General features: G+C 33.5%; 1 protein-coding gene across 1 annotated transcript in view; it reads left to right on the top strand.

The window, feature by feature from the left end:
* Window positions 1-14,371, top strand: part of VPS13C (vacuolar protein sorting 13 homolog C) — a 201,969-nt gene that overhangs the window by 63,358 nt on the left and 124,240 nt on the right. The window contains exons 17-23 of the mRNA XM_047862226.1: window positions 3,524-3,666; window positions 4,498-4,690; window positions 5,693-5,807; window positions 6,413-6,549; window positions 7,494-7,617; window positions 9,500-9,617; window positions 13,397-13,526. Of these exons, the coding sequence (XP_047718182.1) occupies window positions 3,524-3,666; window positions 4,498-4,690; window positions 5,693-5,807; window positions 6,413-6,549; window positions 7,494-7,617; window positions 9,500-9,617; window positions 13,397-13,526 (960 nt within the window). The remainder of the gene's footprint in view (window positions 1-3,523; window positions 3,667-4,497; window positions 4,691-5,692; window positions 5,808-6,412; window positions 6,550-7,493; window positions 7,618-9,499; window positions 9,618-13,396; window positions 13,527-14,371) is intronic.

Here is a 14,371-nt window from a genome sequence, read left to right on the forward strand (position 1 = left end):
TGTATATATTCATTTATGCAGTATCTTATGTTAAAGTGTTTTTTCCCCATTTTAAACTTATGTTATTTGTCCTTTTACTTTTGTTTGTAGAAGTCTTTCTATATTCTTCATACAAGACAAAAATGTTTATGTGGTATTTTTCCTTCATCTGTGGCTTGCCTATTTATTTTATTAAAGGTGCTTACTTATGAAAAATAATTTAATTTAATCCATTTGTCATTTTTGTATTTATTTAAAAACTTTTTCCAGCTTTATTGAGATGGAATTGACATATAACTTAGGGTAAGTCAAGGTGTACAGTGTAGTGATTTCATATACGTGTATATTGCAAAATGATTACCACAGTAAGGTTAGTTAATGCATCTGTCACCTCACATAGTTACAATTATTTTTTGGGGGGAGGATGGAAATATTCTTTCTCTTTCTCAGTTTATGGTGAGAACTTTAGAAATCTACTCTCTTTGTATTAGTATTGTTACCTGTATTCACCAAGCTGTACTTTATGTCCACAGAACCTTTCATTATATGTAAAACATTGGTTTGTGAGCATAATTTGTTCTGGAAACATGCTTGTAATCCAAAGCACTTGCATATCAAAGTGAATTTCCCCATAAGAAATAATGGACAGTCAGTTGATTGGTTCCATAACCCCCAAATATTCATATAAAAATGATTATAGTACTGTAATATAATAGAAATAATAAAGAAAATACAAAATATAAAGAAAAATAAACAAATTAACTTGTACTTACCTTTGAAAACCTTTGTGGCTGGTGTGAGGGAGACTAGAAAGAGGAGGGTTATTGTGTGGGATGACTTTCACTCTTATTAAGGAATCACTGCTCTCTGTTGGCTTGGTGGAATCTTTTTCTTTTCGGGCAGCTTTAACAAGGAATCTATTTGGGGCACCTGGGTGGCTCAGTCGGTTAAATGTGCGACTTGGGCTCAGGTCATGACCTCATGGTTTGGGACTTGGAGCCCCGCATTGGGCTCTGTGCTGATAGCTCAGGGTCTGGAGCCTGCTTCAGATTCTGTGTGTCCCTCTTTCTCTGCCCCTCCCCTGTTCATGCTCTGTCTCTCTCTGTCATGCAAAGATTAGTAAAATGTTAAGTAAATAAATAAACAAATAAATAAACAAACAAGGAATGTATCCAATGACAGTTGCTTTTGCCTCCTTTTGAGGATTTCATGGAAATTGTATTGACAATCACCCATAATCCCGAAGCGAGAGAGAGAACCATGGGCTCAGTTGTGATCATATGACATTTGGTGTCACATACTACTTGTATTACAAGACATCACTCGTTTATCAAGTTAAAATTTATTAGAAATAGTTGCTCGTCTTGGGGAACCTGGATGCCTCAGTCAGTTAAGCGTCCAACTCTTGGTTTCAGCTCAGGTCATGATTTCATGGTTTTGTGGGTTTGAGCCCTGTGTTGGTCTCTGTGCTGGTGGTGCAGAGCCTGCTTGGGATTCTCTCTCTTCTCCCTCTCTCTCTGCCCCTCCCCCACTCATGCTGTCTGCATCTCTCTCAAATGAATAAGTAAACTTAAAAAAATTATAAAAAAAGATGTTTGCTCATCTTACAGAATACTCATAGAACAAGTTAGTCTCAATTCAAGGTTTTACTGTATAACTGGAAGTTTGTACCTTTTGACCACCTTTACCTGATTATTGATTCAAACTCCTTACTCATAATTGGTCTGTTCAGATTTTCTCTTTCTTCATGATTCAGTCTTGGTAGATTGTACATTTCTAGAATTTGTCCATTTTTCTTAGGTTGTCTAATTTGTTGGTGTATAGTTGTTTGTAGTAATCTCTTATGATCTTTTGTATTTCTCTGGTATTGGTTTTAGTATATCTCCTCTTTTATTTATAATTTTATGTGTCATCTCTCTTTTTTTCTTGCTTAGCCTCGCTAAAGTTTTGTCAATTTTGTTCTTTTCAAAGAACCAACTCTTGGTTTTGTTAATCTTTTCTGTTGTTTTTTTTTTTTTCTCTGTTTCATTTATTTCTCTTCTTATCTCTATTATTTCTTTTTTCCTTCATTATAACATTGGGCTCAGTTTGTTCTTTTTCTGGTTCCTTGAGTTGTAAAGTTAGGTTGTATTTGAGATCTTCCATTTTCTTGACATAGGAATTTATCACTATAAACGTCCCTCTTAGAATTGCTTTTGCTGCATCCCATAAGTTTTGTGTTTTGTTTCCATTTTTGTCTTGTGCCATTTTTTTTTCCTTTTGATCTCTTCTTTGATCCATTGGTTGTTCTATGTATTTGTGAATATTGTAGCTTTCCTCTTATTAAGATTTAATTCTATTGTGGTTGGGAAAGATACTTGATATAATGGTATCTTCTTGAATTTTTTGAGATTTGTTCATTGCCTAATAGGTGTTCTACGCTAGAAAATGTTCCATGTGGGCTTGAAAAGAATGTTTATTCTTCTGCTGTTGGGTGGAATGTTTTATGTATATCTTTTAGGTCCTTTTGGCTTATAGTGTTGTTTAAACCCATTGTTTCTTTATTGACACTCAGCATGATGTATGTGTTGTTGAGAGTGGGCTATTGAAGTCCTCAAATAATATTATATTGTTGTTTATTTCTCTTTTTAGTTCTGTTAGTATTTGCTTTATATACTTAGATGCTCCAATGTTGAGTGCCTAAGTATTTACAATTGTTACATTTTCTTGATTGATAGATCCTTTTATCATTATATAATGACCTTCTTTGTCTCTTTTGACAGCATTTAACTTAAAGTTTATTTTCTTCTGATATAAGTGTCACTACTCTTTTTTTTTTTTTTGGCGGGGGGGGGAGGGTTACTATTTGCTTAAAATACCTTTTTCCATTCCCTCACTTTTAGTCTATGTGTGTCCTTAAAGCTAAAATGAGTGTCTTTTTGTAGGCAGCATATTATTGGATCTTACTATTTTTTAATCCATTTTGCCATTCTATGTCTTTTTATTGGAGAATTTGTTTACTTTTTATTTAGGTAAGGACTTACTATTGCCATTTTGCTAATTGTTTTCTGACTGTTTTGTGAATCTTCTGTTCCTTGCTTCCTCTCAATGTCTTCCTATGTGGTTTTATGAGAATCATCTCACTGGTTCTCTGTCCTACATCCATTCTTGACCTATGAATTTTTTGGTCATGATTTTTTTTTTCTCAATGTATTTTTAACCCTCAAAAGACATCAAGAAGATGTGCTTTATATTTTGTTGTTTTTGAGCCAGAGAATTGGTCTGAATTTGCTTGCTTTAGTGAGAGCTGGTGAATTAAATCTTGATGTGACAAAATATTTTGTCAAGTTTCATTTTTATTCTAAAACTAAGAGAAATACATTTTGGATCTCTTGTAATTGTCCTATTTCAACAATTTTATAATTCTTTATTGAACTTTTTAATGTTCTTTTTGAACATACTATATTTAGATCACTTTATATTTCAACAAATTTAAATGAGAAATTATTAAAGAAAATAATAATTACTTAAACTATAACAATCTTCATTCATTCTTTTTGTTTAGTATGTTGCCCATATAATGACATTGAAGTTAGTAAGTACCTCTATTACAATAAGAGAAAACAAAAATATTCCAGAAATACTAAAAATTCAGATAATTGGCCTGGGCACCCAAGTATCTCAGCGACCAGGAGCACAAGCACTTAAGTAAGTTTAAAAAAAACTTTTTATTTCAGTTTTTATTTCTAGATATGACTTGACTGAAAAATATTGTTATTTAACATTGAACAACTGATTAATAGTATTTCTCCAGTTTCTTTTCCATTTGTATGTCAGATGGTGTTTTTATATTTGAATTTGTTTTGTTATGAAGCCATATGAGGAGTTCACCATTTATTTACCCCCTCTTCCTTCACAAATATTTTTTGGATAGTGAATGTTTAGTTTATCAAGTTGATACTGTGAAGGCTAGCATAGGAACAATAAATTTCTGTTTTCAAGAAGCTTATGCTGTAGCTGTTAAGAGAGGATAACTAAAAAGTTAATAATTTAGAACTATATAACAGCTCATAGGTGAGAAGGTGTTGCAAATCCTTATAGTTAATGGCTATGTCGGCTCAATTGCAGAAGAGAGTAACTTGGGCTAGGAGAAGTGGGGCTTCAGCTATCTGAGTAGAAAGGGCTAGGAGAAGCTTTTGATAGTATTCTGGGTGGCATGAAATAGGGAGAAGAGTTGCCTGAGTGAAGTGTAGCTTATATTCACATAGCAGTGATCAGAACTCCCTCAGTGTTTGGGAGTTGGCCAAGGTGGGCTTCTCATGTGGATGAGAAGGGGTTAAGAGCAAACAATCAAAATAAAACCCCAGATTATATGGGTAATTAAATGCCAGGCCAAGGAGTTTGTGCTTTATCTCTTGGTAATGGGTATGGTACTGGCTCTGAAAGAACTTTTTTAAAAGGGAAAGTTATGTTTTAAGCCATTACGTTTTACAGCATCTTACTTATGTACCTTTTTTTTTTTTCTTCAATGGATTATAGGGTGGAAGCAAAATTAGAACACTGGTATATAACAGGTCTGAGACAGCAGGGTATTGTACCATCACTTGTGGCTTCCATTGGTGATACTACATCATCCTTGCTTAAAATTGAGTTTGAAACCAATCCAGAGAATAGTACCGCTGACCAGACTCTGATTGTTCAGTCTCAACCTGTGGAGGTCATCTATGATGCTGTAAGTGCAAGGAGACAGTCTTTATCAAACCTGTCTTATACTTCTGACATAGGGTTTTCTTATTTTTCCTCTTTCATATTTAACACTTATTAGCTAAGTTTACTACTTTTTCTTGTTTTAAAAGCAGTACATGGTTAGCAGTGAATTTTACCTTTTCATATGCTACCTTTTTTTCCTACTATGTTAATCTATGCTTATGTTAAAGTAAAAACAACCTAAAATACTATTCAAAAAGTCTGTGTTTATTGTACCAACTTCTCTCAGATAGTTATACGTGGACTTCCTGTTCCAGTTCGGTTTTGCTTTTTCCCTTTCCCCAAATATCTGGACCAATTCAAATTGCTTTAGGAGTAATTAAAAGAATTTTAAATACTGTTCACATGAGAAAAAAGCATTGGCACTTAGATGTTATTGAAAATGCTGGCTCAAGTTTCTGTCTGTGGTTGCATGTTTTATTCAGAGGCTCGTAACTCATCTCAGGCTAGTGTTTAGGATCACTACCCATTGCATCACTTGTAAGTTGGCCCTATGCTCTTGTTGAGTTCTCTGATTTTTTTTTAACTTTCTAGTTTAGAAGTGTATTCACAGTGAGGATGGGAGGCATTATATTGAGACCGTGGACTCATTGTATTCTCTGATTTTTAAAAAATTTAAGTTGTGGTAACATACATATAATTGACCATCTTGGCAATTTTTAAGTGTATAATTTAGTAGTAATGTCCATTGTTACATCAGTATGACACTTTAGAACATACTTAAGGTCATCTTAATGATACGTACACATTTGTTGACTTTCTAGTTAGCTTACTTGTGCTATTCCCTTTTTTAGTTAGTTTTTTTTTTTTCCTTTAAACTCCAGATAGAAATGCAATATGGCAGAGTATCTTTGGAGATACCCTCTAAGTTCAGAGCCACAGTTGTTTTAAATTAAACTGAAATTTTAAAATTTACAATATGGAAAGCACTGTGTATAGCTTGCTTATATTTTAAATTATTTTACAGAAAACCATCAATGCAGTGGTTGAATTCTTTCAATCAAATAGAGGATTAGATCTTGAGCAAATAACATCAGCTACATTAATGAAGCTGGAAGAAATTAAAGAGAGAACAGCTACAGGTGAAGAATTTATCTACATAAAAACATCAGCTACATTCAAAATATTGTCTTTTTTAATGTAAATATCATAGTTAAAAGTGTAGGCTGTTTTTTTCTTTTTGTAAATTCCATGAAGTTGCATCGTGTACGTGAGTTACCCAAAGTCAAATATACCTGCTAGACTGAATGAGAAAGAGATGGGGCACAGGTGATTCTGTCATTACCGTTAAGAACCTGTGCCTCACAGTGAAACTGAGAGGGAAAACATCCCTGCACTTTAGTTCTTAAGAAATAGTTCATCATTCTGTGTACTGCGTGTGAAACTGGTTCTAAAGATACATACTTTTGTACAACATGGTCTTTAAACTCAAGCCACTACTTTCTGTGGTTGCTTAACTAAAGAAATGATGTATTATTCACTCTGGATAAAATACTAGCTATGATGGGTTTACTGTATAGTGTGATGGTAAGATTGTTTGCCATCGACCATATGGAGTTTCACCTTACATACTCTAATATGTGAGAACTGGCACTCCTCCATAATGCTTTTCAAGTGATGCATGTTTTATTGTTAATAATATAATTACATATTTCAACTTGAGCATGTAGTCTTTCGTTTCTTTTAGGACTTACACATATTATTGAAACTCGAAAAGTCCTTGATTTAAGGATAAATCTGAAGCCTTCTTATCTAATACTTCCACAGACCGGTTTCCATCATGAAAAGTCAGACCTTCTCATTTTAGATTTTGGTACATTTCAGGTAGGTGTATATCCATTTCTTTCTGCCCATATTTTGCTCAGGTTGGAAGCTAGCTGTCTGATAGTTGGCTATTTTTCCCCTCAGAGTTTACTGAAATTAGACTTATTTCTTCTTAGCATTTTGTCAAGCCTAGCTTAGACTGAGTATTTAATATGTACTTTATGACTATTAAATAAAAAGAAAGCCTGTAAAATTTTCTGTAATGGTAGATGATTTGATCTTGAGGAGTGGATTACTGCTGTATTTTTCTAATTGGACAGAGGTACTCCTAGTTTCCAGACACTACTAGATTTCCGGAGTTTAATTACACAGTGTTATTTGTTTATTTACATATTTGATAGTAGGAAATTATGCAGGTAAGCCACTATCAGCAATTAAGTAGTGAAAGGGAACTCTTAAGGTTTTGGGTGTTGAACGCATTAGAAATATAAGCATCTGAGAAAGAGTGAAGATTTCAAAAAAATACAGTCCAGAATTGATCTTTGCTTCCTTTGGGGGGAGGGAAAAGGAGGTAGAGATTGGAGCTGAATTCTAATGGCCTAATTATTTCTGGTGATGTAATGTGAAGAAGGAGGAACAAAAACCTGCGATGTGTTGGTGAAGATGTTTGGGTAGGTGGTAGGGGTACTGAGCTGTAAGAGGCAGTATCTGCTGAGAGCCAGGAAGAGTTGAATGTCCAGACAGGTTATTTGAGGTACACAGCTGATACTGATCTTCTAATAAATGCAAATATGCTGACCACCTATTATATAAACATATTAAAGCTGTTTACTGAAGTACTATATTCGTAATAAAATATTTGCAAATAATTGTCAGAAAATTAAGCAAAATGTGAATTATTTAAAGACACTGTTTTCATTTTAGTTATGTTTTAAGAAGACACAACAAAAGTATGTATATACTTTTCTGTTAAGAAAATGGAAGGGTTTTTTTGTCCCTTTTAGCTTAACAGTAAAGATCAAGGTTTGCAGAAGACTAGTAATTCATCTCTGGAAGAAATAATGGATAAAGCATATGACAAATTTGATGTTGAAATAAAGAGTGTGCAGTTACTCTTTGCAAAAGCAGGTAAGCTATTGCTCAGTTTTTAGGAAGGATCTTAAAATTATGTTGAGTAGCTTAGGTAAATATATGTCTGTGTGTGCATGTATATCAACACTGACAATATTTTTAACACATATCTTCTTGGTCACTTAAGAAAACTAAGTAGGGGCCCATCAGTACAAATCATTGCCACAGGTAGAAATAGAGATAAACTTTTGCCTATTCATTTTCAGGTTCTTAGGACCATTTGGATCTAAGTCCAGCCATTGCCTTTTTTTTTTTTTTTTTTTTTTTTGTGATTTGATGCTGAAACTACCCAGAACACGAGCATAAAAGTTGCCATTGGCTTATGTTTTTCTGTCTTCGTGCTTTTGGGATGTCTCAATGTTGTATTCCTTTGGTGCTTTGTTTTAAAATATTTTAACTCTATTAGCCTAGTCTTTATTTTAGTAGTATCACATCTTATACTTTTGTAGCTACTGACAAGTATGGGTATAGCTTTAAAACCCTAAAGGTAATTAATTACAAACACCAAAAGCTGTGGTGTTTTCTACTGCTTAGGTAAAGATCGCTGGTTCTCCATACTTCTTTAGTTTCTTGAAGCAGTAAATAATTGCTAAATATCCTTGAATGTATCACTTTGTGGTAGGTCATTGGAAGAAAGAACATAATATCTGTGTGCAGAGTGTATACTCTAGTAGCAATGGAGAGATTTATTAAAACATAAATACACTTAGTTTTTATGTATTATGAGCCTATTAATTCCTTGAAGGGAAGTACTTTTACATAGATCATTAAAACAGCCTTTTCTTTTGTGTGTACTTAATAATAATTGAGTTATAAGTGATAAAATACATTTAGTTAAGATAATTGGAAATTCTGTCTTTGGGTCCTTTTATTTGGTGAAAAGTTATAATTATACTTTTTTATCAGAAAATCTTGCTTGATAAAACTCATTTTTGTTTCAGAATTATGTGCTAAACTAGTGTAATTTCTCTAAGGAACTCCAGAAAACTTTTTTCCCTCTGTCATTTTCTATTTTTTTCCCTTTTTCACTGCAACCACCTACCTTGATCACTAATTCTGGAATCAAGGCAAAAAATTCCTAGCTTTTTTCCCTATTGGCTTTAAAATGCAAGACGTTTTATAAACATTTTCCAAATAAGTATTTAGAATTATTTTTATATCACAGTCTTTGACTTCTTTCCATCTTTATTTTTTGTTTTTGTATCATTACTTATTTTAATCAATTGTCAGCCATTTGATTGCTCTGTTCCCCCATCACATATGCACTAATGCTCATAAACATATTTATATATAAAACTGTTTCTTTCCCACTGATTTTTTCCTTTATGTTTTTATTCCCCACAGTAGACTGTACTTCATCAGTATTTGTGAGTTCCTTTATAGCGTTTAAACAGATAAGCCAGATTGATAGCCTAGAAATGACAGACCTAGGATGAGGGTAAAGGATATCAAATGATGTTAGAGTAGGCAAATGAAAGAACAAATCCTGAAATTCCATGTCATTAATAACCCTCACTTTTAGAGCATGGGTGAATTTTAATTATTTTCTTTAATATTAATTGTATAATTATTTATTATAGCAAATTATTTTAGTATTCATACAGCAGTAGTAATTCACTGAGAATTATTTAGTAATTTAAGTGAATACAGATGCCCATTTATTATGAAGTGTTACTTCTAACTACAAAACATTTTAAATTAAGTGGTCACATTATTAGCTGTCAATCTTACTTTAAACATACAGGTTACGTAACTTGTATGCTGAAAGAAGTAAAAATTGGTATTTGTTGAATATGTTTGCTAACTTTTCTAATAAGTTAGAGTAATTTTCTACAGAACATCTGATTAACAGTTGTTTAATTTTAAAAAATTTTTAAAGAGGAAAACTGGAAAAAGTGTCGATTTCAGCATCCATCAACTATGCATATATTACAACCCATGGATATTCATGTTGAGTTGGCCAAGGCAATGGTAGAAAAAGACGTTAGAATGGCCAGGTAATGTATGAGTTTCCTTTATATTATAATGTTAACAAGGTGAAATATATCTGTATCAGTTACTGGATTTCAGGAAAGCAAAACTAGATTTCTGGGGGACAGAAAAAAAGATTATAATATAGCACAAACATGCTTTTAAGAAAATATTTATATGGGGTGCCTGGGTGGCTCAGTTGGTTAAGTGGCCGACTTTGACTCAGGTCATTATCTCATGGTTCATGGGTTTGAACCCTGATTCGGGCTCTTTGCTGACAGATTGGACCCTGAAGCCTGCTTTGGATTCTGTGTCTTGCTCTCTCTCTGCCCCTTTCCCACTCACAGTCTGTCTCTCTCTCTCTCAAAAATAAATATTACAAAAATATATATTTGTTTGCACCTCTCTTATTTTAGAAGTGTTTGGACCTTCACATTGTGTGAAAGTTGGTTATCTGTTGTTGAGTGGATCAAACCCATGGTTTAATATCAATAATATAAAGTTTTCAAAAATTAGCGACGTGGATGGAGCAGAGTATAAGTCAGTCAGAGAAAGACAAATACCGTATGATTTCATTCAGATGTGGAATTTAAGAAACAAAACAGATAAACATAGAGATAGGCAAACTAGAAAACTGATTCTTAACTAAAGAGAACAAACTGAGAGATGCCAGAAGGGAGATGGGCAGGAATATGGGTTACATTGGTGATGGGTATTATGTAGGGCACTTGTTGTGGTGAACACTGGGTGTTGTATGTAAGTGATAAATCACTAAATTCTATTCCTGAAACTAATACTACACTGTATGTTAACTAATGGAATTTAAATAAAAACTTGAAAGTAGAAGAAAAAATGAGAGGCTCTTAATGATTATGAAACCATGTAAAATCATGAGAATAATTCAAGGGAGTGAAAGTAGAAACTGAATTTTGAATTTAAGTAGATAATTATGAAATATTTATGCTGCCTTCTTAAAAACAGCCTTAAGGAAATATTATTGATATTCAATAAGCTACATCTATTTAAAGTATACAATTTGACATATAGATATGCAGATATATAGATATAGATGTATCTCTGAAACCATCATCACGTCAAGATAATGAACACATTCATCATCTTCCAGAGTCCTTGTGTACTTTTATACTCTTGACCTTTAAACAATGTGAGGGTTAGGGGCACCAGCCGCCACCCCAACCCTACCCTCCCTCATTTGAAAATCCATGCATAACTTTTGACTCCTGCTAAATTTAACTACTAAAAGCCTCCCTTTAGCCAGAAGCCTTACCAATAATATGAACAGTTGATTAACACATATTTTGCATATGTATTATATACTGTACTCTGTTTTTACCAAAAAGTAAGCTGGAGAAAAGAAAATGTTACGAAGAAAATCATAAGGGAGAGAAAATACAGTTACAGTAATATACTGTAATTTTGAAAAAAAATCTGCATATAAGTGGACCACAGAGTTCAAACCTAAGTTGTTCAAGGGTCAGCTGTCTTACCTCCCTTCCATCCTTACCTGCTAACTCCTCTCCCTTCAATCCTCAGGTAACATTGATTTTCTTTCTAACACTATAGATTTGTTAGAATTTTCTGGAATTTTCTACAAATACAGTCATACAGTTTCAGTTTTTTTGTGTGTGACTGGTTTCATTCAGCATAATTTGAGATTCGTTCATGTTGTGTGTATCATTAGTTCGTTGATACTTTTTATCAGGTGGAAGTTAAACCAACCATGCATTACTAGATAAACCTCATTTGGTAGTGATACATTATTCTTTTAAAATACTGTTGGATGTGTTTTGCTAAAATTTTCTTATGAAGTTATACATCTCTATTTATGAGGGATGGTTGTGCTTTTATTATTTTGGAATCAAAGTATCAGGGTATTGTTGGCCTTATGAAGTGAGTTTGTTGGAGGAAGTTGTATAGAATTATTTCTTCTTTGTTTTGTAGAATTCACTAGTGAAGCTATCTGGGCCTGCGTTTTCTTGTGGGGGTGAGGGTTTTTAACTACAAATTCAGTTTATCTCATAGATGGAGTGATCTTGGGTAGTTTGTCTTTCAGGGAAAGAATTTGTCCATTTTAGTTTTTGAGTGTATTGTCACAGGATTGTTCATAATATTTTTGTGTTGCCTTTTTAATACATGTAGAATTTGTAGTGATGCTATCTCTCTCCCTCCTGGTGTTAGTGGTTTGTACCTTTTCTCTTTTTTCCTGATTAGTTTATAAGTTTTGTTGATCATCTGAAAGAATCAGCTTTTAGCATCGATTATTTTCTCTATTGTCCTTCTGGTTTTTGTTTTTGTTTTTGTTTGTTTTTTCCCACTGATTTCCATTCTTGTGCTTATTATTGCTTTTTTCCCTTCTGCTTCCTTTGGGTTTCATTTACTTTACTTTCCTCATTCTTTTTTTTTTTTTTAATTTTTTTTAATGTTTATTTATTTTTGAGAGAGGGAGACACAGCGTGTGAGCAGGGGAGGGGCAGAGAGAGAGGGAGACAGAATCTGAAGCAGGTTCCAGCCTCTGAGCTGTCAGCGCAGAGCCCGATGCGGGACTCGAATTCATGAACCGCGAGATCATAACCTGAGCTGAAGTCAATGCTTAACCAACTGAGCCACCCAAGTGCTCCTACTTCTCTCATTCTTTAAGGTGGAAATGGAAAACATTGATTTAAAACCTTTCTTCTTTTCTAATATAGGCATTTAATGTTACAAATTTCTCTTGAAGTACTTTTACTGGACCCTTCACATTTTCAAACTCTTAAGTCACTAAGCTGGGGTATTCCTAGGTCTTCCCTCATTTGTTTTTCATCTTTCATCTTTCTTTTGTTGATTGATTTCCAGTTCTTTTTAAACCATTGCTTCATTTACTTTGTCTAACTTCGTAGTTATTCTAGGTGAGAAGGTAATCCAGTCCGTCTATTTGAGATACTTTTAGTTTTATGTACTGTTTCACAAATGATAAAGAAGCATCTTACATATTTATGATGCTTTCAGCTTACAGAGTACTTTTGCAGAAAGTTCAGTATTTTGAGATAGCAACAGCCAGCTGGCTTCTTTTGAACATTAGTGGCTTGTGCATTATATAGAAAATCATTCTTCATGTAGTGGTTAGGCATCTGTCCACTTGAGCTGTTCACAGCTTAGTTAGCAAGTCAAAGATAAACAGTAACCAAAAAGAACTTCCTGAGCAGCAAACAGCTGCCACAAAGCTATTAGACAAATAAACCTAGGCCTTTATGCTGAGTAAGGAAGCAGTGTAAAAGCAGGTGCTGAAAAGTAGGCAACTAATGAAAGCACAGCAGTGATTCACCAGTGAGTAAAACAGATATCCTCAGGGTGCTTATATTTTAATCAGACATAAAATAAGCAAGTATATATATGATATGTCAGGGATGACAAGTACTAGAAAAGGAAGTAAAGTTAGGCAGGGCAATAGAGAGTGATGGAGTAGATACTCTTAGATTTATGTAATGCAAAATCTGTGATGCCAGGAAGTAGAGGATGTATAGTGGTTTTAAAAATTAGATAATTGTGTTTGAAAATATGTTCATAAAAATTAGTTACCGTGAAAATGTTTGGCTGCTTAAGACGGATATATTGAAATTATCTGAAAACCTGGTTTATAAAGAATTTCTCATTCTCTGACAGTGTTGACCAAATGAGGCATTGATTAGATTAAAATATGTGCAAAGTCATTTTGACTCCACAGTGTAGTCTCTTCTCCAGTCCATTCTCCACTCCATAATAGAAAGAAGCTGGACCTTAAAACCTTACAGTTGAATTGTATTTTTAGATTGAAAGTATCCGGGGGACTTCCTTTGATGCATGTGAGAATTTCTGACCAGAAGATGAAAGATGTACTGTGTTTGATTAACAGTATACCCTTGCCACAGAAGTCCTCTGAACAGTCTCCAGAGAGACAGGTAACTGGATATAATAAAAATAGTGAATTTTTACATTTGTGTATATGGTGAGTTTTTCCATCTTTCTTTGTGCTAATTTGTTTTTGAATATTTTTTAGGACCGGTTTCATTTATTTGATACACTCCTAAAGTTTAATGTTGTTGATTCTGTTCAAGAGTGCATATGGCATTGAACAGATAAAAGTTGAAGCCTATTTTCACTGCAGTTTAGAGTGGTGATAAAAAGTCTGTGCTGGGCATGGAGCCTGCTTAAGATTGTCTTTCTCTGTCCCTCCCCTGCTCACACACGCTCTCTCAAAAATAAATAAATAAATCGATAGATAAATAAATCTTCTTTAAAATGTTGCAAAAAGAATTTGTATATAATTTTATTACCCATTAAACTTAAAAATTCTAGATAACTTTATTTGCAATTGACATTTACAACATAAAATATATGTTAGATTTCCACTTTGAAATGAAATTTTAGCCAACTAATGTTGTTATCATTCTCTAGGAATCTGTAATATAGATGAACAGTTAATATTGTCATAGCAAATAAATGACACACTATGATAGACTTATCTACTAGAGTAGTAAATAGTCTGCCCTTGTAAATACAGGTGGTAGTCTTAATAATTAGTAAACACTAGCTAGTTGATTGCATAATGTGCTTTGTTGGAAGATTTGTGTCTTATGTGTGTATGTGTCTTTCCATCTCTCTCTCTCTACTCTATAATTTTTCAGTATTTTTCCCATTTATGTACATTTGATCCTGTTAAATCAGTGTGTTAAACTTTTTTGGGGTACCTGGGTGACTTAGTTAAGCATCTGACTTCGGCTCAGGTCATAATCTCACTGTTGAG

Source organism: Prionailurus viverrinus, chromosome B3, assembly GCF_022837055.1.
Source record: "Prionailurus viverrinus isolate Anna chromosome B3, UM_Priviv_1.0, whole genome shotgun sequence".
Taxonomy (NCBI): domain Eukaryota; kingdom Metazoa; phylum Chordata; class Mammalia; order Carnivora; family Felidae; genus Prionailurus; species Prionailurus viverrinus.